The 26,697-nt window shown below is 47.8% G+C and overlaps 1 protein-coding gene and 1 non-coding gene across 3 annotated transcripts; both read left to right on the top strand.

Moving 5' to 3' along the window:
• The first annotated feature begins 448 nt into the window (after positions 1-448).
• On the top strand, positions 449-557 carry LOC126931933 (small nucleolar RNA U13). Its single transcript, XR_007718037.1, has one exon. It is a non-coding gene; the product is annotated as a small nucleolar RNA U13 (small nucleolar RNA).
• A 3,466-nt stretch (positions 558-4,023) lies between these two features.
• Positions 4,024-25,944, top strand: ARF3 (ADP ribosylation factor 3). Of its 2 annotated transcripts, none has more exons than XM_050746956.1 (5): positions 4,024-4,260; positions 20,949-21,190; positions 22,028-22,138; positions 22,356-22,480; positions 23,027-25,944. In XM_050746956.1, exons 2-5 carry the CDS (start codon positions 21,043-21,045, stop codon positions 23,186-23,188), a joined length of 546 nt encoding a protein of 181 aa, XP_050602913.1. In that variant the 5' UTR covers positions 4,024-4,260; positions 20,949-21,042; the 3' UTR covers positions 23,189-25,944. The 2 variants fall into 2 exon arrangements, with proteins under 2 accessions (XP_050602913.1, XP_050602914.1); XM_050746957.1 differs by lacking the exon at positions 4,024-4,260 and adding an exon at positions 4,272-4,585.
• Positions 25,945-26,697: the final 753 nt, after the last annotated feature.

Raw genomic sequence — 26,697 nt, 5'->3', positions numbered from 1 at the left:
TGTCTCTGCTCCTGTTTGCTCCATGGGCAGCCCACTCTGATGCTGCAACAGATACTTTCTTCTTCAGACTCCAGACAGGTGAAGGACAGAAGTGCTGGGAGATTCTCTAGTTCCATTCATCAATCCTGACTAACATACCATGGTACCTGCTGCTTACTACATTAGACTGTCACCATTTCCATCCTTCTGTTGCACTGGGGATACAACCTTGAGAAGATCTGAAGAACTGGGCAGGAATATCAACAGGTTCCACCTCCTTGTCCGAGTTCCACAAGGCATGTGCATGTGGTAAGGGCACTAGGGAGGTTTTATAAAGCATAGTTTTGGTGGACAGTGTGGTGGGATAACCTGGTGGAGTGCTACTAGAAATTTCTAGAGAAAGAAATGCAAGAGTAATCACATGGAAATATCAAAAGACCCACTCTAGGAGTAATAATACTGGAGGAAGATCCTTTTGTAGTTCATAAGCATAATGACTGGGTGTTCACACACACGTGAGATGTCCCACCCTCAAACCTTGTTACATTGGCCGGGCGCGGTGGCTCAAGCCTGTAATCCCAGCACTTTGGGAGGCCGAGGCGGGTGGATCATGAGGTCAGGAGATCGAGACTATCCTGGCTAACATGGTGAAACCCCGTCTCTACTAAAAATACAAAAAACTAGCCGGGAGAGGTGGCGGGCACCTGTAGTCCCAACTACTTGGGAGGCTGAGGAGGGAGAATGGCGTGAACCCGGGAGGCGGAGCTTGCAGTGAGCCGAGATCACGCCACTGCACTCCAGCCTGGGAGACACAGTGAGACTCCGTCTCAAAAAAAAAAAAAAAAAAAAAAAAAAAACCTTGTTACATTGGCACACTATCCATTTGACATAAACAACAACAACAAAATACTGGAGGTGTCTTTTGCCCTTAAAAACACAGAGCTGGGCTAAGCGCAGTGGCTCATGCCTATAATCCCAGCACTTTGGGAGGCCTAGATAGGAGGACTGCTTGAGCTCATGAGTTTGGCCTGGGCAACATGGCAAAACCTTGTCTCTACAAATAGCATAAAAATTAGCTGGGTGACTGGGTATGGTGGCTCACACCTGTAATCCCAGCACTTTGGGAGGCCAAGGCGGGTGGATCACCTGAGGTCAGGAGTTCAAGACCAGCCTGACCAACATAGTGAAACCCTGTCTCTACTAAAATATAAAAATTAGCCGGGCATGGTGGCACATGCCTGCAATCCCAGCTACTTGGGAGGCTAAGACAGGAGAGTTGCCTGAACCCAGGAGGCAAGGGTTGCGGTGAGCTAAGATTGTGCCACCGCACTCCAGCCTGGGCAACAAGAGCGAAACTGTCTCAAAAAAAAAAAAAAAATTAGCCAGGCATGGTGGCGTGCACCTGTAGTCCTAGCTACTTGGGAGGCTGAGGTGGTAAGGATCATTTGAGCCCAGGAGGTTGAGGCTGCAGTGAGCCGACTGCGCCACTGCACTCCAGCCTCAGCAACACAGCAAGACCCAATTTCTTTTTTTTTTTTGAGATGGAGTCTCACTCTGTTGCCCAGGCTGGAGTGCCGTGGCACCATCTCGGCTCACTGCAAGCTCCACTTCCCGGGTTCACGCCATTCTCCTGCCTCAGCTTCCCGAGTAGCTGGGATTACAAGCGCCCACCACCACGCCTGCCTAATTTTTTGTATTTTTAGTAGAGACGGGGTTTCACCGTGTTAGCAAGGATGGTCTCGATCTCCTGACCTTGTGATCCACCTGCCTTGGCCTCCCAAAGTGCTGGGATTACAGGCTTGAGCTACCCCACCTGGCCAAGACCCAGTTTCAAAAACAGAAAAAAAAAAAAAAAGAAAAAAAAAAGAAAAAACAAACAAACAAAACCTCCAACAAAAACCCACACCACAGAACTGCCCAGCACAGTGGCACATGTCTATAGTCCCAGCTATTCAGGAAGCTGAGAAGGAGGATCACTTGAACCCAGGAATTCAAGACTGTAGTGCGCTATGATCGCTCCTGCGAATAGCCACTGCACTCCAGCCTGGGCAACATAGTGAGACCCTGCATCTTAAAAAAACACAGAGATGTGGCTCACGCCTATGATCCCAGCACTTTGGGAGGCTGAGGTGGGTGGATCACGAGGTCAGGAGATGGAGACCATCCTGGCTAACACAGTGAAACCCTGTCTCTACTAAAAATACAAAAACGTGGCCGGGCATGGTGGCACACATGTGTAGTCCCAGTTACTCGGGAGGCTGAGGCAGGAGAATCGCTTGAATCTGGGAGGCAGAGGTTGCAGTGAGCCAAGATTGTGCCACTGCACTCCAGCCTGGGTGATAGAGTGAGACTCCATCTCAAAAAAACACAACAAAACAAAACAAAAAACTCCCACAGAGATTAGCAGAGCAACGGCCCTTAACAGCAGTGCCCAGGACAGACATAATTCCTTGTTATAAATAGGTTCCTTGTTATGCATCTCATCCCTTACCATCTTAAATTAAGGTCCCCTTGGCTTGACATTCTAGGGTCATGTTATCAGGTTAACATAACAGAGAAAACAGACTGAGTTAAGGGACTGGTAAGTGCATACACCAGGGATTGATGAGGACAAGGAGATCGACGTATATGGCATCTACCAGCTTTTTTTGTTGTTGTTTTTTTGAGACAGAGTCTTGCTCTGTCACCTAGGCTGGAGTGCAGTGGTATGATCCCGGCTCACTGCAACCTCCGCCTCCCAGGTTCAAGTGACTCTCTGGCCTCAGTGCAAGTAGCTGGGATTACAGGTGTGTGCCACCATGCCCAGCTAATTTTTGTATTTTCTGGTAGAGACAGGGTTTCACCACATTGGCCAGGATGGTCTCAAACTCCTGACCTTAAGTGATCTGCCCACTTCAGTCTGCCAAAGTGCTGGGATTACAACTGTGAACACAGGGCCTGCCCCAGCTTAGTTCTTCTTGGAAGCAAGAAAACAAACAAACAAAACCAACCAAGGCAATAAATTCATAAGAGCAACAATTTTGGGTCAAGCCTTAGGGAAGAGCCATGTGTTCGTTCTCTTATACTGCTGTAAATGAGAAGAGAGGGCACTTAGAGAACCTTCTATTGGCCGGGCGCGGTGGCTCACGCCTGTAATCTCACCTACTCAGGAGGCTGAGGCAGGAGAATCGCTTGAACCCGGGAGGCAGAGGTTGCAGTGAGCCGAGATGGTGCCATTGCACTCCAGCCTGGGCGACAGAGCGAGATTCCGTCTCAAAAAAAAAAAAAAAAAAAGGAATCTTCTGTCCTTAGCATTATTAGTGCCCTTCTATCACAGCTATGATAGTTTCAAGGCAGTTCTGCGTATCTAGAGGTGCAAAACGGAGTGTGAGGGAAGTAGGGGTAGGTAGGAAGCAAGAAATACGGGTGCAAAGTCCTTCACCTTTCCTTGGGATACTAAAATCCCTACTCATCTAGGCACACTTCCTCAAACCACACTTCTGAATATTAGGCTTCTACTCTCCGTCTTTCAAGTTCCAACTTCTTAACTGGCCCAGAGTCCAGCTGTTTTCCTTCAGCCTCTTAAGTTTATCACTCTCCTTCCTCTTCCTTATGGGAAAGGATCTCTTGATTCAGACCCCAGAGTAATCTAGTCTCAGGAATAGTGAGCAACAGCAATGGTGCAGTGAGGGATCTCAGGGGATTGCAGTTAGCCCAGATTAAGAAATAAAGATGGTCTGCCTGGGTAAGGCAGACCACAGAAACGACTGTTCGTTCACCCATATCCCGATGCTGCCTTTGCCCGAGGAGCCCCTGGGCCCCTCAGCCCAGCCCGTCTCCAACGCAGCCAACTTGCCGCCTCAGTCCTTAAATTCCAGGCACAACCCAGGAGCTTGGGATTCTCACCTCAGTCCTCACTGTCTCATCCCCATTCCCGGCTCCCGCCTCCGCCGCCCACAGCCCCCACACCGGCCTCCGCCCAGACTCCAGCTCCAGCGTCCGGCTGCCTGTGCTGCAGCCGCTGCCATGGTGATGGGTCTCGCGAGAACTGCCGCTTGCTACCGCGCAGCTCTCGCGCGATCGGGGAGGTGGGAAGTATCCCGGGCTGGGGGTGGGGGTACGCCGCACAGCTCCAGTAGCCGTCGCGGCTTCCGGTGCTAGGTGGAGGGAAGGAAGGAGGGAGCTGGGGAGCGGGCCAGGGCAGCGGCCGGGCTGAAGTCGGCTTGGGGAGCCGGAGGGAGCGGAGCGGAACCTGCGGGGCGGAGGCGGCGGCCGCAGCGGCGCAGCTGATAGCAGGAACAGGTGAGAGGCTGGGAAGGGAAGGCGGGTCCTGGTAGAGAAGAGGCTTGGTCAGGGTGAGGGCTGAGGAGATAGAGCGCCTCCCGGGCCCCGCCCGGCACTGCTTGGCGTGGGGCGGTGGTATCCTTCCCACCCGAAAACTCAAAGAGGGGGCGTCTGGCCAGCTTTACGCCTGCCCCCGCATTTGAAGGACGCGGAGCTGGGGTGGGGGTGGGGGGCGCACACGGATTTGTCCTCCGCCTCGCACAAGGGGGCGACCTGGGCTGCAGTTAGGTTGTCGCCTGCAGGAGGTGGGCTGTTGAGGGGGAGGAAAACCGTCCGGGGAGAGGTAATGCGGGGGCGGTGATGGCTGTTTGTATCTTTTCTGTTAAAGGGCTAGGGAATGCTGCTTTCTTCTACTCCCTCTTCCTCCCCCACCTTAGCAATAGGAGACCGGAGAGAAGCCTTGCTGTGGTTACACCCCCTCCCCCATCATAGGGCAGGGGTGCGTAGGGGGGTTGGGGGTTAGCCAACAGGGCAGGCTGCTGGTGTACCACATGGGCGCTATTCTGATAGAGGTTGCGCTTTGGAGTCTAGGGAACCGCAGGTTGGGAAGAGGGCAGCAGGTGGGGAGAGGGTGGAGAGGAGGCAGGAGAAGGGGGAGGGGGATCTGATCTTCCTGGGAGAAGAGAGGTGGGGCCTTCCTCCCCAGGCGGAGCGGGGGCGGTCTCACAGGAGGAGGGAGCATCTTGTCACTGGCCCTGAGTTTGTGTCTTCCAATCCGCTTGCTTTCTTTAGGAAGTACCAGGATTCCCGGAACAGAAAATGGAGCCCTGGCTTACGCGAATCTTTTGAGGGGAGGAGGGGGAGTTGGGGAGGTGGAGTTCCTGTTAAAACGGGCCACTTGATTAGCTAGGTGGTAGCTGTTATTTTTGGGGAATTCCCTTCTTGATTGCATTAAGGCGGGTCTACATCTTTCCAGGCCAGGAGGAATGTGGTGGTGGAGGTGGAGGATTGTGGTATGTGATCAGGAGTGAGAAGAAATAGTAAGGCCATCCTGGTGAGGGAGAAATGTAACCTAAAACCTGTCTCTGCTGTTGTTGGATTGGGTCACCCCTGGTCTATGGCATGAAAGTTTTATTGGGAGATGTGCTGCAAGAGTCTGATTGCTTGGGTCAGTGCAACAGGACAGAATCTAGTCGCTGCATGCCTCCTTGCCTGTCCTCAATCAGGTAGGTAGTAACAGTCTTTGCTGCCATTTTGTCTTGGGCTTCTTGTTGGGTTAGGTGTCTTCACTTGCCATGACTTGGGACATGGGACAGTGTTATGGGACAGTGGATTATCATAGCCCATTGGACTTGAGTTTGAAAAACATGTCTATAAAAGTTCATTCTAAGAAAAAAACTAATCCATTAAGGTTCAGCTTTTCACAGAATGAATGATTGACCTTGGAAGGGCTCCCATGTATCACATATTCACATGCGTCCTGTTTCCCAGCATGGAATTATTACCTTGCATAGTTAGAAGTTTTATAGTTGTCTATCTTGCTTTTCCAAAGAGACTAGAAGCTTTTTGACTGCAGGAACTGGATTTCATCTCCTCTTCCACAATGCCCATGCAAACAGTTGGTACCCATAATGAACTTAGAATGTATTCACATAGAATGTGAATGGATAGCTTTCTAACTGTAGTTTAAGGAAAGGGCAAGAGATGGCTTGGCTGTCAGCAGAAGTGCCTGGAGATAGCTTAGCAAGGGTACAAAGACCCTTAGCCTTTGTAATTAAGAAGTTTTGGTGTCTCTGCCTTCCTAAGAGGCACAGAATAGGCATAGATAATGGAAACTAAGACCCAAAAAGAGAAATATTACTAGAACACAGAGTCATTATCTGCAGTCTCAGATTTCCTGCTTCCCCATTGTGGGAAAAGGGGTCTCTCCATCAGACCTAAGTCTTTCAAAGTGTTATATATGAATTGGGATCCTGGAGTTTGGAAGAGGGACCAATGTATGTATGTATATGTGTGGTGTCTGGCACAGAATTGGTACCAGTGAATGGTAGCTGCTGTTGTACTGAATGCAAGTATAAAAGGAGAGCACACAGCAGACTGGAAAGAGTGGAAGTGAGTGAAATCGCACAAAGAGTCATATTGTAGCGTGTGTTCATCCACACTACTCTTTTACACTAGAGTCATAATAAGAGGAAGTGGACTCAGGATAGAGGGTGGGATTTATTGGTTAGAAGGAGGAACTTTAAAACCAGGTCAGTTAAAGCTGACTATGTCACCGAAGGAAATTGTAGAATCTGCTTCCCTATATACCTTTATTTTTATCCAGCCAGGCTGGAGAGTAGTGATGTGATCATAACTCACTGCAGCCTCAAGCTGGGCTCAAGCCATCCTGCACTTCAGCTTCCCAAGTAGCTGGGACCACATGCGAGCACCACCGTGCCCAGCGAATTTTTTTTACTTTTTGTAGAGATCTCACTATGTTACTAGGGCTGGTCTCGCTCCTATATCCTCCCACCTTGGCCTCCCAAAGTGCTGAGATTACAGGCATGAACCACCATGCCTGACCTCTCCTCACCATTTTTGTTGAGGTAAATTTAGAGGCAGAATGGTATAGTAATTAAGAGTGGATCTTGGAATCAGACAAAATTAGATTCAGATCCTGCTTCTGCTAATTACCAGTGCATGTTCCTTATAAAATTGCTTCTGTAAAGAAGGTAATGATACATGGTTTTCAAGAGAATTACTATTTTTTTGGTTGTCAGTAGAATTAAATGAGATAAATGTAAAGCACCTGGTATTGTACAAAGCGTATAGTAAGTACCAAATAGCTGTTAGCTGCTATTAATAATCCATTATCATAATACTAATAATATGAACACTCAGGGCTGCCTTAGAGGAAAAGAGGTTTACAAAAGAACAACTTGCTGCCTGAGGTGCTTGTGTAGAGGGATGATTGTTACCATGAATTTCTATGCTGGTTGTAGTCTTATGAGCAGCGAAATCTTTTTTCATCGTCAGCATCACAGAGACAGCTCTTGCTGCCTGAGTGGGAGGTGAAGCTGGAGCAAGGCAGGGGCCCTGAACCATCAATTTGGATGTAGGGTGAAGGCATGGGGGCACAAGAATAGTATTCATATTAGAAAAGTCAGTGTGACTCTGAAATAATAGTTCACTCTTCCAGAAAAGAGCACCCTGGTGACCCAGGTCAGGGATTTAGATTCCTAGATCCCCTTATTTTAGGTCTCAGTCAGTATTTGAGGATCTTCATTTAGTCCACTCTTTTCATTAAGTCCAATCTTTAAAAAATGTCTGCTTTTGAGTATCTGTTTCAGAATATCATGGCCCAGAAATTGTGATATCTGTATAACTGTCTACTGTACTTTTTTCACTCCAATATCTGTTGCAAATACAGATAGAGTGCTAATATAACTATTTGATAATAAAAAGACATGGGGAGCTTTTGGAAAGAGTCCCACAGATGTTCGAAGGCTTCATGTTATAGTCAGGTAAAGAACTGACTAAAGTAGGGATTTCATGAATGTGTTAGAGCTTTGCCATGGACTTATGCAAAGGATCTGCCACACCATGTGGACCAGAAAGGAAATGGCTCAAGATGTTAGAGATCCACCATTATTACCATATTCCTGAAGAAAGTTGAGATGACTGGGTGTGGCAGGTCTCTTGGTACCTTTTAGTTCTCCCATTACTGCTGAAAGCTTGGCATAATCCTTCCTTTATTAGCTTATGCACAGGAGTTTGTCAAGCATGAATGTTTAAACTTCAGCATGAGCTTAAGATGCAGGAGAGCATTTGCTCTCTGTTGCAATGGTTTATGTCCTTTTTTTTTTTTAAAGCAGTCAAACGTTAAATAAAATTTTATTTGAATTCTAATACATAAAATGGACAAAAGTGGAGTTACTTTCTACTGGTGGTGGAAAGTGGGGGGTGGGGTATAATTACACCTCCTCATGTGATCTCTCCGCTCTTCAAGCAGAACCCTTGGGCTCTGAGGACATGGAAACCATTTCTTCAGTTTGTCAGATACAGGGAAAAGGATCAGACACCACCTATAGAATACTGTCTTCCTCAACCCCACAAGTGTTTTGCCACTCTCAGTAGAACTGTTCTCAACACGCATGTCAGTCACTAGCTATAGGTCAGTCATTGGTGCTGGATGCTGGAGACGTGAAACATGAATAAGGCATAGTCTGTGCTGGCAGAGAGCTCACAGTCTAGTGAGGTACTTTCCAGCCTTTTTCCCATCATGGTATACACAAAAAATGGTAATAGTGAGACTTGAAATCTGAGATGGCTGGCCCAAGAGCTCTAGCCACCCCAAGCCCTGCCCAGCCATCCAGTGGCTGATAGGATCAGTATCTCCAGCTGACCTGTAATGCACTCGAGGCACATTGGGCAGTTCCAGCTCTGGAAAGCAAAACAGGCAAACGTGAATACTGCAGCAAGTCCTAGAGTAAAAGTGTGTTTGGGATGCTGAGGGATCACAGATACCCCAGGCAGGCAGTTCTCTGTTCCTCTGTGTCCTTAGGCTCCTCTGTATAATGGTTGGCCTTGTCCACATCATGTCTTCCTGTTTAAGCAGTTTACTGTCAGCTCCATCTTAACTTGCACAGTGGAACCAGTTTAAGGGCAGAAGATTATTAGGGGTCTAGGCTATTAATGGACTTTCAGTGATTTTGTAATTAAGAATGTACAGTGTTCTGGATATCCAAGACTGTAGAGGTGGGCATTGGATTGGTACAGCCATAGAATATCAGGAGCTGTAGTGGTTGTAAGCTGGTCAGATTCTAAGAATAAGGCAAGCTGAAATTTTTGGGTAGAGGGCAGTGCCACAGAATGTTCCAAAGAAACAAATGAGTCTAGTTTTTATCTTGTCAGTGTTTTATCTGGCTAGGATTCTAAAACAGACCTTGTCCTCTGTTCTGACTCACTTGCTGAGGGTTGTCCATGGTAAAAGCCAGACCCTTCCCAGGCATTTTGGGTCTCCATCAGACAGGGTGGTTCAGGATCCTTCTTCACTTCACAGCTGTGGCCTCCTTCAGGTTTGTGTGTCCTGGAGTTTTTTCCAGGATTGTTCTTTGACTAGATGGGAAGCTGGCGTAACAATTCTGGCCTGAGCCTAAATACCACTAATTGAGTTAATTGGGACTTATTTAGTTAGATATGTTTTAGTTTATATCAAAACTGTAGCTTTGGATCCTCCCTCTTTTCTTTTGTATGTTCTATCCCCATTGGTGTCTATGATGTCTTGCTCTCTTGATTTCCCTTCTGCCCATCTGGTTGCTTCTTCTTCTTTCCTGGCCTGCTTTTCTGCCCACTACTTTATTTATTTATTTTTTTAATTAATTTTTTTTTTGAGATGGAGCTTCGCTCTTGTTGCCAGGCTGGAGTGCAATGGCACGATCTTGGCTCACAGCAACCTCCACCTTGTGGGTTCAAACCATTCTCCTGCCTCAGCTTATGGAGTAGCTGGGATTACAGGCATGCGCCACCATGCCCGGCTAATTTAGTACTTTTAGTAGAGACGGGGTTTCTCCATGTTGGTCAGGCTGATCTCGAACTCCCCACCTCAGGTGATCCACCCATCTTGGCCTCCCAAAGTGCTGGGATTACAGGCATGAGCCACTGCGCCCGGCCTATTTATTTTTTGTTTATTTGTTGTTGTGGTATTTTTTTGAGATGGAATTGCGCTCTTGTCACCCAGGCTGGAGTGCAATGGTGCAATCTCACCTCGATGCAACCTCCGTCTACCTCCTGGCTTCAAGCAATCCTCCAGTCTTGCCTCCTGAGTAGCTGGGATTATAGGAATGCCCCACCATGCCCAGCTAATTTTGTATTTTTAGTAGAGATTGGGTCTCACCATGTTGGCCAGGCTGAAGTCTCGAATTCCTGACCTCAGGTGATCCACCCACCTCGGCCTCCTAAAGTGCTGGGATTATAGCTGTGAGCCACCGCACCTGGCTCCCGCTACTTTAAATGTTGGTGTGTCAGGCAGGTTTCCGCCTTTGCCCTTTTCTCCTATTCTACTGTGTACACTATCCCTAGATATTTCAGTTAGAATGTATTAGTTACAAAAATAGAAAACACATATGTGGCTAACAGGCTGAGAGGATTTATTAAATCATATAGCAAGACATCTAGTAGAAAGGCAGACATAGGCTGGGTGCCGTGGCTCACGCCTGTAATCCCAGCACTTTGAGAGGCTGAGGCAGGTGGATCACTTGAGGTCAGGAGGTCTCAAACTCCTATAAATACAAAAAATTAGATGGGCATGGTGGCAGGTGCCTGTAATCCCCCAGCTACTTGGGAGGCTGAGGCAGGAGAATCGCTTGAACCCAGGAGGTGGAGGTCGCAGTGAGCCGAGCTTGCACCATTGCACTCTAGCCTGGGCAACAAGAGCGAAAACTCCATCTCAAAAAAAAAACAACAAAAAACAGCAGACACAAAAGAACACATATTGTACAATTCTACTTCTATGAAGTACCTAGAGTAACAAATTCATAGAGACAGGAGAATGGTGGTTACCAGGGGCTACAGGGACAGGGGGATTGGGGAGCCTCTGTTTAACAGGTACAGTTTCAGTTTGGGAAGATTAAAAAGTTCAGGTGATGAGTAGTTGTGATAGTTACACTACAGTGTGAATGTACTTAATGCTACTGAATTGTATACTTGAAAATGGTTAGAATGGTAAATTTTATGTGTATTTTACTATGATTTTTTTTAAAAAAAAGAAGCCAGCCAGGTACAGTGGCTCATGCCTGTAATCCCAGAACTTTGGGAGGCCGAGATGGGCGGATCACTTGAGCCCGGAAGTTCGAGACTAGCCTGGGCAATATGGCGAAACTTCAATTAAACAAAAATTAGCCAGGTGTGGTGGTGCATGCCTATAGTCCCAGCTGCTCCGGAGGCTGAAGTGGGAGGATTGCTCGAGCCTGGGAGTGAGCCATGGCTGCAGTGAGCCACGATCACGCCACTGCACTCCAGCTTGGGTGACAGAGCAAGACCCATCTCAAAAAACGAAAGAAGCCAGGCATGGTGGTGCATGCCTGTAGTCCCAGTTACTCAGGATTGCGTGAGCCCAAGAATTTGAGGCTGTAATGCACCATGATGGCACCTGTGAATAGCCATTGTACTTCATTCTGGGCAACATAGTGAGATCCCATCTCTAAAAAAGAAAAAGTTTAATTTACCAGCTTGATATTGTCATTAAGGACCCAACTGAGTTTTTTTCCATTTTTCTGCTCTGATATCCTGGAGTTTTAAATGTCTGTTTCCTTCTCTTTATGGTCTCCAGATTATTCTAGCTTCTCATCCTTCTACATCGTCAACATTCAAAGGCTGGACAAGAGAACATTGCCATAGGTCCTTTTCTAAGATTGAGGGACCAGGCACACAGTGGCTCATGCTTGTAATCCCAGTACTTTGGGAGGCTGAGGTGGGAGGATTGCTTGAGGTCAGGAGTTCGAGACCAGCCTGGGTAACATAATGAGACCTCGTATCTACAAAAAAAACTTTAAAAATTAGCCAGGCATGGTGATGCACACCTGTAGTTCTAGCTACTTGGGAGGCTGAGTTGGGAGGATCTCTTGAGCCCAGGAGATGGAGGCTGCAGTGAGCCATGATCATACCACTGCGCTCTAGTCTGAGTGGTAGAGTGAGACTGTGTTTCTGAAAACAACAGTAATAATAAAAACAAACATGTTCACACTCAGATCTGTTCCTCTTGTATTTTCTTTCTCAAGAAATGCCACCCAGTCCCTAGGCCAGAAACCTGGGAATCGTCTTTGATTATTCTCCTCTTCTGCCTACATTTAAGCACTCATTAAATCCTGTCGATTCTACCATTATGATGTTTCAAGTCTGTCCTGTCCTCTCAATTTCCACCTCTAGTTAAGAACTTGTGATTTATCACCTGTATTACTATACCTCCTAAGCAGTCTTTGTTCCTCCAGTCTTTCGCCTTTCTAATTTACTCCTGAAACTTCTGCCAGAATGGTCTTTCTAAAGCACATTCCTGATCACGTTACTCAGCATGGCCTTTAAAGCCCTTCATGATCCAGTCCCTGCTTATCTCTCCAGCCCCATCCCTCATCATTTTCTTTCTTTCTTTTCTTTTTTTTTCTTTTGAAACTGAGTCTCACTCTGTCACCTAAGCTGGAATGCAGTGATGTGATCTTGGCTCACTGCAATCCCTGCTTCCTGGGTTCAAGCAAGTCTCCTGCCTCAGCATCCTGAGTAGCTGGGATTACAGGCCCGTGCCATCACACCCGGCTAATTTTTGTATTTTTAGTAAAGATGTGGTTTCACCATATTGACCAGGCTGATCTTGAACTCCTAACCTCAGGTGATGTGCCCGCCTTGGCCTCCTAAAGTGCTGGAATTACAAGCGTGAGCCACCGCGCCCCTGCCTTCATCATTTCTTTTACCCACCATGCTGTATCCAAATAAGCTACCTCCTAGTTGCACCTGGCTTTGGCTAATAAAAAGTGCTATCTGGCTGGGCACAGTGGCTCAGGCCTGTAATCCCAGCACTTTGGGAGGCCAAGGCGGGCACATCACCTGAGGTCAGGATTTCAAGACCAGCCTGGCCAACATGGTAAAACCCTATCTCTACAAAAACACACCTAGCATGATGGCAGGTGCCTGTAATCCCAGCTATTTGAGAGAAGTAGGAGATTTTTCCTGGGATAATCACTTGAACCCAGGAGATGGAGGTTATAGTGAGCCGAGATTGTGCCATTGCACCCCAGCCTGGGTGACAGAGTGAGACTCTGTCTGAAACAAACAAAAAAATTAGCCGGGCGTGGTGCTGGGTGCTTGTAATACCAGCTACTTGGGTGACTGAGGCAGGAGAATCGCTTGAACCTGTGAGGCAGAGGTTGTGGTGAGCTGAGATCGCGTCATCGCATGAATAGCTGGGATTGCAAGGATAACAGTGCGCCATCATACCCAGCAAATTTTGTATTTTTAATAGAGACGGGGTTTCACCATGTTGGCCAGTCTGGTCTCAAAGTCCTGACCTCGGGTGATCCACCTGCCTCGACTTCCCAAAGTGCTGGGATTACAGGTGTGAGCCACCACACCTTGCCTGTAATCTTCACTTTAGGAGGCTGAGACTGGAGGATCGTTTGAAGTCAGAAGTTTGAGACCAACCTGGTCAACAAAGTGAGACTCTTATCTCTACCAAAAATAAAAATAAAAAAGTTAGCTGCGGCACGATGATTTGGGCCTGTATGTAGGTCTAGCTACTGGGGAAGCTGAGGCAGTAGGATTGCTTGAGCCCAGGATTTGGATGCTGCAGTGAGCCTGGATGACAGAGTGAGACCTCATCTCTTAAAAAAAAAAAAAAAAGAAAAGAAATTTATATATTTTTATATATATATATATTTTTTTTTAAAGTGCTATTTGAAACTTAGGTCTTTTTTTCTTTTTCTTTTTTTTTGAGACATTTTCTCTCACTCTGTCACCTGGGCTGGAGTGCAGTGGCGTGATCATGGCTCACTGCAGCCACAACTTCCTGGGCTCAAATGATTTCTCTTGTCTCAGCCTCCTGAGTAGTTGGGACTACAGGTGCACACCACGACACCCAGCTAATTTTTTTTTTCCCCCATAGCGACAGGCATTTGCCATGTTGCCCAGGCTGGCCTTGAACTCCTGGGCTCAGGCAATCTTCTTGCATCAGCCTCCCAAAGTGCTGGGATTACGGGTGTGTGCTGCTGCGCCTGGCTCAGTCTTTATGCCTTTGCACACACTTCCCCTGCCCAACTCCCTCTTTATTGTCTGATTACTTCCTCTTCTTCCTTTAGGAGCCAGCTCAGGTATGACCTGAGAATTATGTTTCAGAATCACCCTTTACCCTTCAGTGTTGATTTACTGCTCCAGCTTTCTGTCCACATAATACTATGTGCTTACTCTACTCTTACTCTCACACTGTTTTGTAATCCTGTCTTTACTAGTCTTTTCCATTAAAGAGTGAATTTCATGGCCGGGCACGGTGCTCCCACATCCCAGCACTTTGGGAGGCCGACGCGGGCAGATCACGAGGTCAGGAGATCGAGACCATCATAGCTAACACAGTGAAAACCCATCTCTACTAAAAGTGCAAAAAAATTAGCTGGGTGTGGTGGCAGGTACCTGTAGTCCCAGCTACTTAGGAGGCTGAGGGAGGAGAATGGCATGAACCCGGGAGGCAGAGCTTGCAGTGAGCCGAGATTGCGCCACTGGACTCCATCCTGGGCAACAGAGTGAGACTCAGTCTCAAAAAAAAAAAAAAGACAGTTTCATGAAGGCAGAAACTGTCTCCCTCTCTGTATCCCTAGTTCAGTATGCTCAATAAATGTTTGATGAATGAGGCTGGGTGCGGTGGCCCATGCCTATAATCCCAGCACTTTGGGAGACTGAGGCGGGCAGATCACAAGGTCAGGAGATCAAGACCATTCTGGCCAACCTGGTGAAATCCTGTCTCTACTAAAAATGCAAAAAATTAACCAGGAGTGGTGGCACGCGCCTGTAGTCCCAGCTGCTCGGGAGGCTGAGGCAGGAGAAGCGCTTGAACCTGGGAGGCGGAGGTTGCAGTGAGCCAAGGTCGCGCCACTGCATTCCAGCCTGGGTGACAGAGTGAGAATGTCTCAAAAAAAAAAAAAAAAAAAAAAAAAGGTTTGATGAATGGATGAAAGCTGGTATCAGAAGCTATTTCTTGACTTTGGGAAATCTTTAAGTCTAGTATATATCATTAAGATACTAATCTAGGAGTTCTTATGTTCTGATTTCAGTGCTCTTGAGACAAGAACTTGGAGTTTACACAGGTCATAAGCCAGCTGCACCAAGAAAACTCAGTACAGGCATACTCTGCTTTTGTTTCTTTAAATTGTATTGGTCTACTGGTTAGCTGTGCTAAAAATAGCATCTCTATTAGTGATATTTCAATTTGAAAATTATCTAAGAACAAATCTGTTTTTACTGCACTCTGCCTGGCAGCAGAGGGTTTGGAGACCCTGGTCTTCCTTCCCCTGGACCCTGAAGAGGAGGAGGTAGTGCCAGATCAGGAGTCCCCTCAGAGGTGTCTCATAGCACATTCTTGGATCATTCACTGGAATCAGGTAGAGGGAGTATGTGTGGCCGACTGGGATGTGTGACTCTCAAAAGCACCTGGAGATTGAGGCAGGCATGTTCCTGCAACATATGTAAGGAAAGATGGTTGAGTAGCCAGTTACAGCAACAGCCTGCTTCTCCTGGGGGGATGAGGTGGGGGCAGTGAGTTGTCCTCAAGTGAGGATATCCTTAGATGAGGCTTAAATCAGCTGATGTGCTTAACTGAATTCCTTCAGTGTCCCACACAGATTGTACTAGAGCACGTGTTTGGGTTCCTATTGTTTTTACCTGTGATAATAAAGTTTCTGACTGTAAAAGAGAACCTGGAGATACCTTCTTTTTAATAGAGATGTTAGTATATTCCATTTTTCATCTTGAGCCATTCACTTTCAGTCTTAACTGCTGATTCTTGATATCCAACAGCCAATGGAACCCTGGCATTTTGCCCTGTCAACACAGGAGTACCATCTGTGATGAAAGAGTAACTATAGGCTATATAATACATGGAGAAACAATTCACGGTTTGTTGACTTCGCCATTCTGCTTCCTAGTGCTTTTCTAGGAATGTATTGTGAAAGCTATATAGCCAAAGATTTGTATTCATGGCACGAAGCTGAAAGCTGCTACCATCTTGGTGGTAGGGCAGCATGCTCTCTGGTATTAGCAAGGGACAGGGAAAGCCAAGACAAGAAAGCCAGCATCCCCTTTGAAATGCTCATTTAAATCAAGCTCCAGATTATACTTAAAGAAAAGTCATGGCCAGATGTGGTGGGTCATGCCTGTTATCCCAGCACTTTGGGAGGCTGAGGCGGGCGAATTGCTTGAGGCCAGGAGTTTGATACCAGCCTGGCCAACAACAGAGGTGCAGTGAGCAACCTCTGCCTCTGCACTCCAGCCTGGGTGACAGAGTGAGACTCTGTCTCAAAAAAAAAAAATTAAATAAATGAAGAGGAGGAGTCATAACGTCCATTAGTTTCAAGGCCCTGGGCTTCGCCAGGGAGACACATGATAGCTACTGGATGTTTATTTTTTGAGATAGAGTCTCACTGTTAACGTAGGCTGGAGTGCAGTGGCGTGATCTCGGTTCACTGCAACTTCTGCTTCCTGGGTTCAAGTGATTCTTTTGCCTGAGCCTCTGGAGTAGCTGGGACTACAGGCATGTACCACCACGCCCAGCTAATTGTTTTTTTTTTTTTTTCTTTTTGAGACGGAGTCTCACTGCTGTCTGCCTGGGCTGGAGTGTGATGGCATGATCTTGGCTCACTGCAACCTCCACCTCCCGGGTTCCAGCAATTCTCCTGACTCAGCCTCCCGAGTAGCTGAGATTACAGGCGCCCGCCACCACGCCTGGCTAATTTTTTTGTATTTTTAGTAGAGACAGGGTTCCACTGTATTAGCCAGGATGGTCTCGATCTCCTGACCTTATGATCTTCCTGCCTTGCCCTCCCAAAGTGCTGGGATTACAGGCGTGAGCCACCGCACCCGGCCAATTTTTGTGTTTTTAATAGAGACAGGGTTTCACCGTGTTGGCCAGGCTGGTCTCGAACTCCTGACCTCAGGTGATCCACCCACCTCAGCCTCCCAAAGTGCTGGGATTATAGGCGTGAACCACCGTGTCTGGCCCCCTTTTTTTTTTTTTTTTGCTTTTTTTTTTTGAGACGGAGTCTCCTCCCTCTGTTGCCCAGGCTGGAGTGCAGCGGCGTGATCTCAGCTTACTGCAGCTTCTGCCTCCCGGATTCAAGCAGTTCTCCTGCCTCGGCTTCCTGAGTACAGGCGCGCACCACCACGCCCAGCTAATTTTTGTATTTTTAATAGAGATGGGGCTTCACCATGTTGGCCAGGCTGGTGTCAGACTCCCAACCTCAGGTGATACACCCACCTCAGCCTCCCAAAGTGCTGGGATTACAGGCATGAGCCACCATGCCCGACCAGCTGTTTAGATATTTTATCAGGTATTCATCAGTCCCACTGTATATTAAATGGCAAGAGAGAATCCCACCAATTCTAGTCTTCTAGTCCTTTTATGTTGTTCCCAAAGCAGTCCTGGGTCAAATATATGTGGAAAATGGCTGAGAATGGACAGGATAGCTAAGCAACCCTCTGTGCATTACATAGAGATACCAAATCCTACTGGACAGAAGAAATAATGTAAGGACAACCTCAGATGAAGCTTAAATCAGCCAATGTGTTTAACTGAACTCCCACAGTGGACTTCGCACTAGAGGGAGGACAGATTCAAAATAAGTAGACATGGTCTTTGCCCATAGGGAATACAGTTTAATGGGGGAGACAGTAAATACACAGACTTACAAAAGAAGAAAAACTCCACAAGGTAGTAAGTGCCACATTGAGTGGTTAAGATCATTCAAAGTAAGGCCTTGATGTGGTGCGCCAGGAAATAGAAATAGGCATAACACTGGGATCAGCTTTTGAACCAGGACTTCAGCATGACAGCCTAGCAAAGAAGAAGATCAAAGGAGAGTGTACCCATGTTCTGGGGCAAGGCATATTGACTACTTATATCTTTTTCAGCCACCACTATACTCACAGTTGGTAAGCATTTAATCAGCAATAGTTTTAGTCATAAAGGACAGCGAGGTAAATGTGTGGCATAAATTTAATTCAGAATCTGGGCCAAAGCCTGATACCAAACCTTTACAGCAAAGGGTCATCTGGAGCTGAAGGAAAGGCTCCCTGAGCAAGAGACAGAGTAAAGACTAGGAAGACTTGGGGAAGGTTTAAATTTCATGAGGTGTTAGTAGTATAACCAAAAACCACACTACTACAAATTGCCAAGGTTGGTGAGAGCTGTTCTTAGCTGGGTAGGTCCCTCAGGGATCCTCAGGAATCTGTCTACCTGGGTGGGTTGAGACAGAGTAGAGAGGAAGGCTAGCGGGTGGCTTGGCTGAAGTTGAACCCTAAGGTTGAGCTAGCCCTTCTTCCCAGTGTGTGAACCCTCTAGATCAGGGGTAGGGCTCATCTGGGGAACCTACTGAGAGTGCCACGCCTGGCTCATTAGTGGCTGTCTGGGGAGGCCTTTTGAAGATGAAACACTTCATAAGCACTCATTGTTTCTGTTTTTTTGGACAAACTAGTACTTTGGTCTTCAGGGACTGTTGATCTGGCTCAGTTGCACTAGTCTGGAATTTGCTGCAAACTGAGAAGGGTGGTAGGGGGAAATGTCAGAAGTTTTGTAAAAACAACCAAACTCCCACCAAACCCCCATGCTTGTAAGTAGGATTCCTCCCCGTCCACCTTTCACATTCTTGGGTTTGGGTGCACTTTGTCTTGACCTGTCCCTTTGGCTGCTGTGTTTGGGGTGTGTGTGTGTCTCTGGTTCCCAGACTCTAGAGAATGCCAGCAGCTGGCATATGGTGATTGCTGAATAAGCTGCCCGCTGACACATGCCTCCTGCAGGCACAGAGAACTGGCTTGTATGGGTGATTCTGAATCCTCATTTTATTATTGTTTCAAAGATGCATTTCTGTGGCTATCCTGTGCCATAGAGAAGAGAGAAAAGAAGAAAGGAAATGAATGAGTGAATCTGATTCTGTCTGTTGGGGCAATGGCTAGGGTGAGCAGATAGACATTTTGTACCTTCATAATGATTCTTTTGGTCGTGTTCATCCTTTTAGCAGGTATTTTTTGTTGTTGTTGTTTTTGTTGTTGCAGTTGTTGTTATTATTATTTTGAGACGGATTCTTGCCCTGTCACCAAGGCTGGAGTGCAGTGGCATGATCTCAGCTCACTGCAGCCTCTACCTCCCGGGTTCAAGCGATTCTCGTGCCTCAGCCTCCCGAGTAGCTGGGACTACAGGAGTGTGCCACCATGCCCGGCTAATATTTGTATTTTTAGTAGAGACAGGGTTTTACCATGTTGGCCAGGCTGTTCTCAAACTCCTGACTTCAAGTGATCCACCTGCCTTGGCCTCCCAAAGTGCCGGGATTACAGACATGAGCCACCGCACTTGGCCTCAGCAGGTATTTGTTACGTGCCTACTATATACCAGGCATAGCATCCAATCTGAGTGAGCTGTCAGTAAAGTCAGTAGAGACCCTGGGGGTTAGTTCAGTTTTTCAACTACTGTGTCCTTGGCACTATTCTTGGTACTGGAGACAGAGCAGTGAACAAAACACATAAGGAGCTGAAATCTTAGGTAGAATAAAACAATCAGCAAGAAATAAATATATAATGTGTCAGATGGTGATAAATGTTATGAAGAAAAGTGGGATAAATGGGGTAGAGAGTGGTGTGTGTCTGTGTTATACAGGTGGTTGTGGGAGGCCTCTTTGGTAGGAGACATTGGAACAGACAGGTAGCTGAAGGGGGTGAAGGAGTAATCCATGATGGCTATCTGAGAGAGAAGCATTCCAGGCAGAGGTGATAGCAAATATGAAAGCTTGGGGCCAGGCATGGTGGCTCATGCTTGTAATCCCGTGCCCTGGGAGGCTAAGGCAGGAGGATTGCTTGAACCCAGGAGTTTGAGACCAGCCTGGGCAACATGGTAAGACCCCACCTCTTTAAAAAAAAAAAAAAAAAAAAAAAGCTTTGAAGCAGGAAAGGAAAGTGTTGGGGAATTGGAGTGGAGTAAGCAGAGAGAGAGTAGTGATCTCGTGACAGAAGTAGGGGAGTGGAGGTCATGTAGGACCCTGTAAGCCATGGTTTGGGCCTTGGGTTGTACTGAAAAGGAGCCATGAAGCCACTAGAGGGTTTTGAACAAAGGAATCATATGACCCGAGTTTGATTTTAAAACCACCCTAGATGCTATATGGAGATTAGGCCGAAAGGCTTAGGGAAGAAGCAGAGAACCAATGAGATGACTGCCTCATTGCAGCGACCATGTGGGACAGCCCCCTCCTTGGATGGGCCACAGTGAGCCAAGGATGCACCTAGCTGAGGAATAAAGGGGTAACCCCGCCATACCCCACCTCTCTACTCCCAGTGCCTTGTTGTTTGAACAGGGCACAACATTTGCAGTTGGCATTTCACAGAGTGTAAAGGATCAGCCTCTTTTAGGAGTACGACTTTCTTATTCCTCATTTATTTTGGTGTGGAAGAAAGATGGAATTGCAGAAATATAGGACGGGAAGAGGCAGAGTCTCTTGATTAGAGGAGAGAGCATAAACCTTGGGAAACTGGCAAGCCTGAACCTTGTCGGGAGTCACAGAGAGCCACTCCTCATTCCACTCCCTCCTCTTCCACCCTTGCCAGAAGTCTCAGGGTAAGTAAGGTTAGGGGAGGGAGAGGCATTAATGATCTTGCAATGCCTTGGGGTATAGGGTAGAATAGCAGAACTGAAGGGACTTCAGAAATCATCTAGTTCAGTCCCCCTTTCATTTACAGGTGCAGATATGGAAAAGTGAAGTAACTTGCCCAGAGTCACATGGTTAGATTACTGGCAGAGCAGGGATCCTTAGTGTTTACTGCTTTGTCTCTGTTCCCAAAGACTCAGTATGTTAAGTGGGCCTTGGTATTTATAGTCCCCTCAGACTCTCGGTTTGTCATGAATGAACTCTAGCCATGACCTTGGGAAATTCTAATTACGTGGAAGTCCTGACAAGCAAATGATGGTACGATTTTACATTTCCTTTGTCTAGGATCAGGTCTTCCATACCAGGGACCAGGCCAAAACCAGACTGCCACTGCCCCCTACTTGGGCCCCACTGTCCCCAGAAAGCAGTTGCTGTGATCATGGGCAATATCTTTGGAAACCTTCTCAAGAGCCTGATTGGGAAGAAGGAGATGCGCATCCTGATGGTGGGCCTGGATGCCGCAGGAAAGACCACCATCCTATACAAGCTGAAACTGGGGGAGATCGTCACCACCATCCCTACCATTGGTAAGAGCAGAGCTTGGATGTGGGCTTTCATGCCGGCAGCTGAGGCAGGGCAGGGACCTATTCCTGGTTCTCCCACCTGGCCTCTTCTCCCCAGGCAAGTCCATACAATTTGTGGGGTTCAGAAAAGAGGGGGGTGTTGTTTAGCTTACTAGCAGATGCTGGGGCTGCTGTTTGCCCACCTAACCTGGCTCTCCCTGATGCAGGAACTTCCATGGCCTGGCACTCAACAGTTGCCTTCAGGCATGGAGTTGGTTTTTTCTCTGTGTTGTTTGGAAAGCAGGTGAAAGGCTTTGATGTTCCTTCCAAAGGCTTGGAATTGCTTGGGTTTAGGTCTTTGGTGGCCAATCTTGGTTACAGTCTGCTGAAGGGAGGGAGAACATTTGCCATGTAGTGGGGGCTCCAGTCAGCATTCTCAGCTGGCTCTGCCTTTGGGGCTCCAGGATGCCAGCTTACTTCCCTTTCTTCACTCTGCCTCTCAGGCCTCACATCTTAGCTGAGGCCAACTCTGGTAGCCAAAGTACCAGAGTAGGGCTGAGTCATTTTGTAGAAGGGAGCACCAAAGACTCAGTGGAAAAGTCAGGAAAGTTGGCCCATGTTACCCAAGCAACTGTGAACCTCTTGACCGACTTTCCTCATCTTCTTCGACTTCTCTTCGGTTTTCATTTTGGCCTTCAGGCTGCTAGGTTAACGATTACCAGGTCTGAGGAAGCCTTAGGTTTTTTTCCATTGTTGGTGTCATGGCCACCACTGGGAGAAAGCAGAACCAAACTCATTGTGGTGGTGGTTGCGGGGCTAGTGTTTGAGGCCAAGTGACCATTGCCTGTTTTTTTCCCAAAGGATTCAATGTGGAGACAGTGGAGTATAAGAACATCAGCTTCACAGTGTGGGATGTGGGTGGCCAGGACAAGATTCGGCCCCTCTGGAGACACTACTTCCAGAACACCCAAGGTATGCCCAGGCCTAGCATGGGTTGGTTGGGTTTGAGCAGAGTGTGTGGCTGTCTTTCTTGTTTATGGGTGGCCAACTGTTACCCTGCTATAGCTCCTGGGGGCAGAAGAAAGGGAGGAAAGGGAGCAAATATTTGGAGGGTGTCAGGCAAGTGTCTTCTTGTTGGGGGGAGGGGGTTACCTGTCATCTTAGTGCAGCCCATGCTCTGCCTCCCTAGGGTTGATATTTGTGGTCGACAGCAATGATCGGGAGCGAGTAAATGAGGCCCGGGAAGAGCTGATGAGAATGCTGGCAGAGGACGAGCTCCGGGATGCTGTACTCCTTGTCTTTGCAAACAAACAGGTGAGACTTCTTCCCACCCCAGAATCTGGGAGACAGCAAACTGGCTGTGGAAATTGTTGGGTCTTGGGCCTATTATATGGTAAACCCTTTTAGTATGCTCTCAATTTTAGAAGTGTGGGAAATTGAGCATTTGGCTTCTTTATGCCCCTCTTCTCGTGCCCCACCCCAGCTTTATTTAGCAACATTGCAGTCCTCAGGGATTGCCTCAAATCTTTCTTTCATCTTGCCTATTATCTACTTTAGGTGAATTGGCCTCACTCCTGCTGTCAGACAGACCTGATTCTTTGGTCAGTTTGAATCACGTCTCTTGCTTCCCCACCAATCTCGTATTTGGTTTCCAATTCCTCAGTACAGTGACCTCTAGTGCCTTGGATCTTGGGTTTTAGGGTGACTAAATCCAAAGTAGCTCCTTAGGATCTTGGTCTGGGTTTCCTAAAATAAAGGAGGAGGGGAAGGTGCTGGTACACATTTCTTTGGTAGATGGGTGTTCTAGAAGCCTTTAAAAAATCCTGAGGCTTCTTTTTGTGTGTCTCCCACGTGCTCCAGGATCTGCCTAATGCTATGAATGCTGCTGAGATCACAGACAAGCTGGGCCTGCATTCCCTTCGTCACCGTAACTGGTACATTCAGGCCACCTGTGCCACCAGCGGGGACGGGCTGTACGAAGGCCTGGACTGGCTGGCCAATCAGCTCAAAAACAAGAAGTGAGAGCCAGACAGCCCTAACCAAGCACCCCACCCACCCCTGACATACCTGCTGTCACCCTGCCCCAGTCCTACCCCTTCCTCTCCACTGCAAGTGTGGCCAGGGCCCTGGGTATCATGTCCGCATGCCCAGCAAGAGCCTTGCCTCCCCTGCCTCCCCTCCTTTTTCCTGTCCACCTATATGACCAATCCCTAATTGCTGTCCTGATGATGAGTCATTCCAATTTACTGGATTTTAAACAAAAACAAAGTTGTTATGGTTTCATGGGGTGGCCCCTCTCTCTCTCACCCTCTGGGTTTCGGGAGGTCGAGTGGGGTATTCTCTTTGTTTGGCAGTGGTTGCTGTCCTCTTGGCATCTGAATCCTTTCTCTGTCCCCACAAGCCCTTCTACTCCCTGTTTGTCTTTCCTTCGCCACCCTCTCCCTGTTCTACATGGAAATTGCACGGGCCTCTCTGTGTTTGCGTGCATGTGTGCGCCTGTATATACATGTATAGAGAGATATATTTGTGGGGGCCGGGGGGAGCGGGGAGGGGGTGGAGTTAAGCTCAGGGCTTGCAGCCAGGACACTGCCCACTGGAGCCTGTCATCTGCCCCTTTCGTGTTGGTGAGATTAAGGGAAGAAGGTGGGAGGGCATTAGTCAGGCCGGACTACCCCAGTCTTTGACTGGTTACCCACCTCTCTGCAGTTAGGTTTTTCTGGATGACAGGACAGATGATGGATTCTCCACCACCATTTTCCTTGTACTCCTCTCTCCACCCTTCTTAGGACTGGAGGGTGGCATTTATCTCTAGATGACTGTTCTCAAGGAGATGCCACTGTGCTCTGCCTTATTGTTGGGAAGGAGAGAGGAACCCACTCACTCTTATCAGCTTAAGAGTGTTCAACTGATCCTTCCCGACCATCCTCAGATCTGTTCGTCTGGAGCTTGACTAGGGGGTGGGGATGGCAAGTCCGTGGTGTGTGTTAGGGACCCAGGGTGTTGGGGGAAGGGAGGCGAAGGCCTCAGGCTTTCCATCTTCATTCTCTTTTGTTATTAGGAGGTGAGGCATGGATCAGTCCCATTACTGCCTTCCAGTGCCCCACCACCCTTCGATCTTGGGCGCTGGATGGTTCATCTGTCTTTGGTTAGAAGTTTTCTCACCCTAGTACTCCTGTTGGCCTGACCAGGGCTACTGGGTGTTCTAATGAGGAGCTGGGAAGTGGGGTGACATAGCTGACCTTAGTATCAACCCCCCTCTTCTCCAATTCTTGTTTTCTGATCCAGGATGTGCTAAAGGATGAAGATTTTCTATTGTTTCCAGGCCCTCAGACCATCCTTGCTGTCCCTTCACCCTCCATGCCCCTGCCCTCCTCACCCACTTCTCATAAATGGATCTAGGGGTTAGAGTGGAGGAAATAAAATCCTGAAGTGGTTGTCAGTGCTTGTGGGATGCAGTGGTCTTCAGTTCTCCCCGCATTATTATGTAGTTGTTCAGAAGTTGCTGCTACTGCATCTCTGTCTGCAGGGGTCCCTTGTCCCTGAGGTCCTGGCCTGGGTCCTGACTTCTGTAGTTTCTGTGAAGACGTAGCTGTCCTGTGGGCTTCTGTGTGTGCTGGCTGCGCCCTGAGCTTCCAGACAGCTGTCCATAACCTTTCTGTGAAGGTCAGGGCCCAGGGCCCCCCATAGCATAGCTGAGAGATCCCTTCCCAGTAGGGCTGTCCCAAGCCCCACTCCATGAGGCCAGGTTTCCTGGCCACTTTTATCGATAGCAGGTGAATCAATACTAGTAACCCCATCCAAGATTGAACTGTGAAAGAGAGGTTCCAGGGGTATCTCCCTCAGTGCCAGTTACTTAGTGATGTGTTATCCACGATGCAGCAGGTGTGTGCAGGTATCTTGCTCTCTAGGCCTGTGGGTGTGTGTGTGTATGGGTGTGGGTGTGGGTGTGGGTGTGTTTGTGTGTGGTGCTTGTGTGGGGGGGTGTTGGAGGTTCTATTTCATTTAAAAATGTATTCATTACCCTGGCCCCACAGATGCTTCCCTCCATACTTTTTATTTGCTCTATTTCCTCAGATTTATTTTGTCCTGCCCCATTGCCTCTCCTTCCCTGAACTCTTTCCTTTTCAATCTCAACTTATTCACTGCTGTTGCTTATTCACTGCTGTTGCCCTTTTCCATGTTATTTTTTCCTACTTAGGATTTTCCACTCTATCTTTGTGGTTCATGAGGACTTTGCCTCTTCTCCTGCCTCATTCCCTGACTTTCTCTAGTTAGATGCCAGTCCTAAATAGGTTTTCCTCATTTCAGGCCTCACCCCTCACCTTGTTTTTGGGGGGCTCCAGGGACCAATCTGGGGCTGAAAATGTTAGGAGGTGGCCTTGGTGCTGCCCCAGATCTGTCCAGCAGGGAGCAGTAAGTGATCTTGGTAGTATCCCTGGCTACTAAGCCCTTGGCAGGGGTGGTCCTTTCTACATTCCCATTCACTTAACAGCTCTTTTGGGATTGGGTATTTCATTCCATTTCTGCCCACTCCCTCTCCTCTCCTCTCCTCTGGTAGGTTTAATTTTATGCTTTCCCTGATTCCAGCTTCCTGCTTCCTGAGGACTCCCCGCTCCCCCCACCCCAAAGTTTGTCTGTGGTGTTATAGTGGTAACTGCAGTTCCTTCTCTGGAATGTAGACTGTATATGTTTAATAACTCACCTTCTCTATCCTTGCTCAAAATGTGGGATAACACGATGACTGTGACCCTGGTTGGAAATTAAACTTGTTTTATGCAGCTTTGGAGCAGACCTTCATCTTTGCTGTGCAGCAGCCGTGGGACAGTGGTTTCATGTGAGGGGAGTCCTTTTTCTGGTCCCTCTCTCCATAGTGCTCCTTCTTTCAGCAAAGGGGTAAAAGGCACACTTGATTGATAGAGAGTAAGGTTATGGAGGAACTTAGTCCCACTCACACTGGTTATTTCTTCCCATCGTAACCTGCAGGGGAGCCCAAATGAATTGGGCACCAGAGTGTGAGGGCTTTGTGACTTTCCTCCTCTAGTTCTAAGGTTTAAGCCTGAACTCAGCCACATTTCTCACCTGTTGGTAGACTGTAGGGACTTCACTGGCTGAAGGGCCCTGAACTTGGAGGGCCCCATGTGCCTCTACTCTCAGATCTCCTCAGCCTTGCACATGAGGTGCTTCTAGTTTGAACAGAGTCCCCTCACTAGTCTAGTTCTGGACTTTGGCAGTGAATAAACATGAAGGATAAACGTCTGGGCAGTGTAATGACCTTGATCCTTCTTATAACTAATGGCCCTGCATCAGCTCTACTTTAGGCGTGTGGTTTTTCATTGTCAGGATGCCAAGCTCATCCAGAGATCCCACAAATGTCTGAGAGGCCTCCATCCTCCATCACACTCCTACCACTATTCTGTTCCTCCCCTGCTACCAGTGTCTGGCTCCAGGCAAAGAAAGGGATGGTGCTACCTTTAGGGTGAGTGAGGTCTAGGTGAGCCAGGCAAGCCTTCCCCAGTCTTAATATTTTCTTA

This window comes from Macaca thibetana, chromosome 11 (assembly GCF_024542745.1).
Source record: "Macaca thibetana thibetana isolate TM-01 chromosome 11, ASM2454274v1, whole genome shotgun sequence".
Lineage (NCBI taxonomy): Eukaryota > Metazoa > Chordata > Mammalia > Primates > Cercopithecidae > Macaca > Macaca thibetana.
This window is presented reverse-complemented; position numbering and strand designations above follow the sequence as displayed.

Bases quoted from the DNA above. Each gene is read 5' to 3' on its own strand.
- ARF3 (XM_050746956.1), top strand. From the start codon at position 21,043: ATGGGCAATATCTTTGGAAACCTTCTCAAGAGCCTGATTGGGAAGAAG. The intron at 21,191-22,027 runs GTAAGAGCAGAG...TTTTTCCCAAAG, and splicing joins CACCACCATCCCTACCATTG to GATTCAATGTGGAGACAGTG. The intron at 22,481-23,026 runs GTGAGACTTCTT...CACGTGCTCCAG, and splicing joins TTGTCTTTGCAAACAAACAG to GATCTGCCTAATGCTATGAA.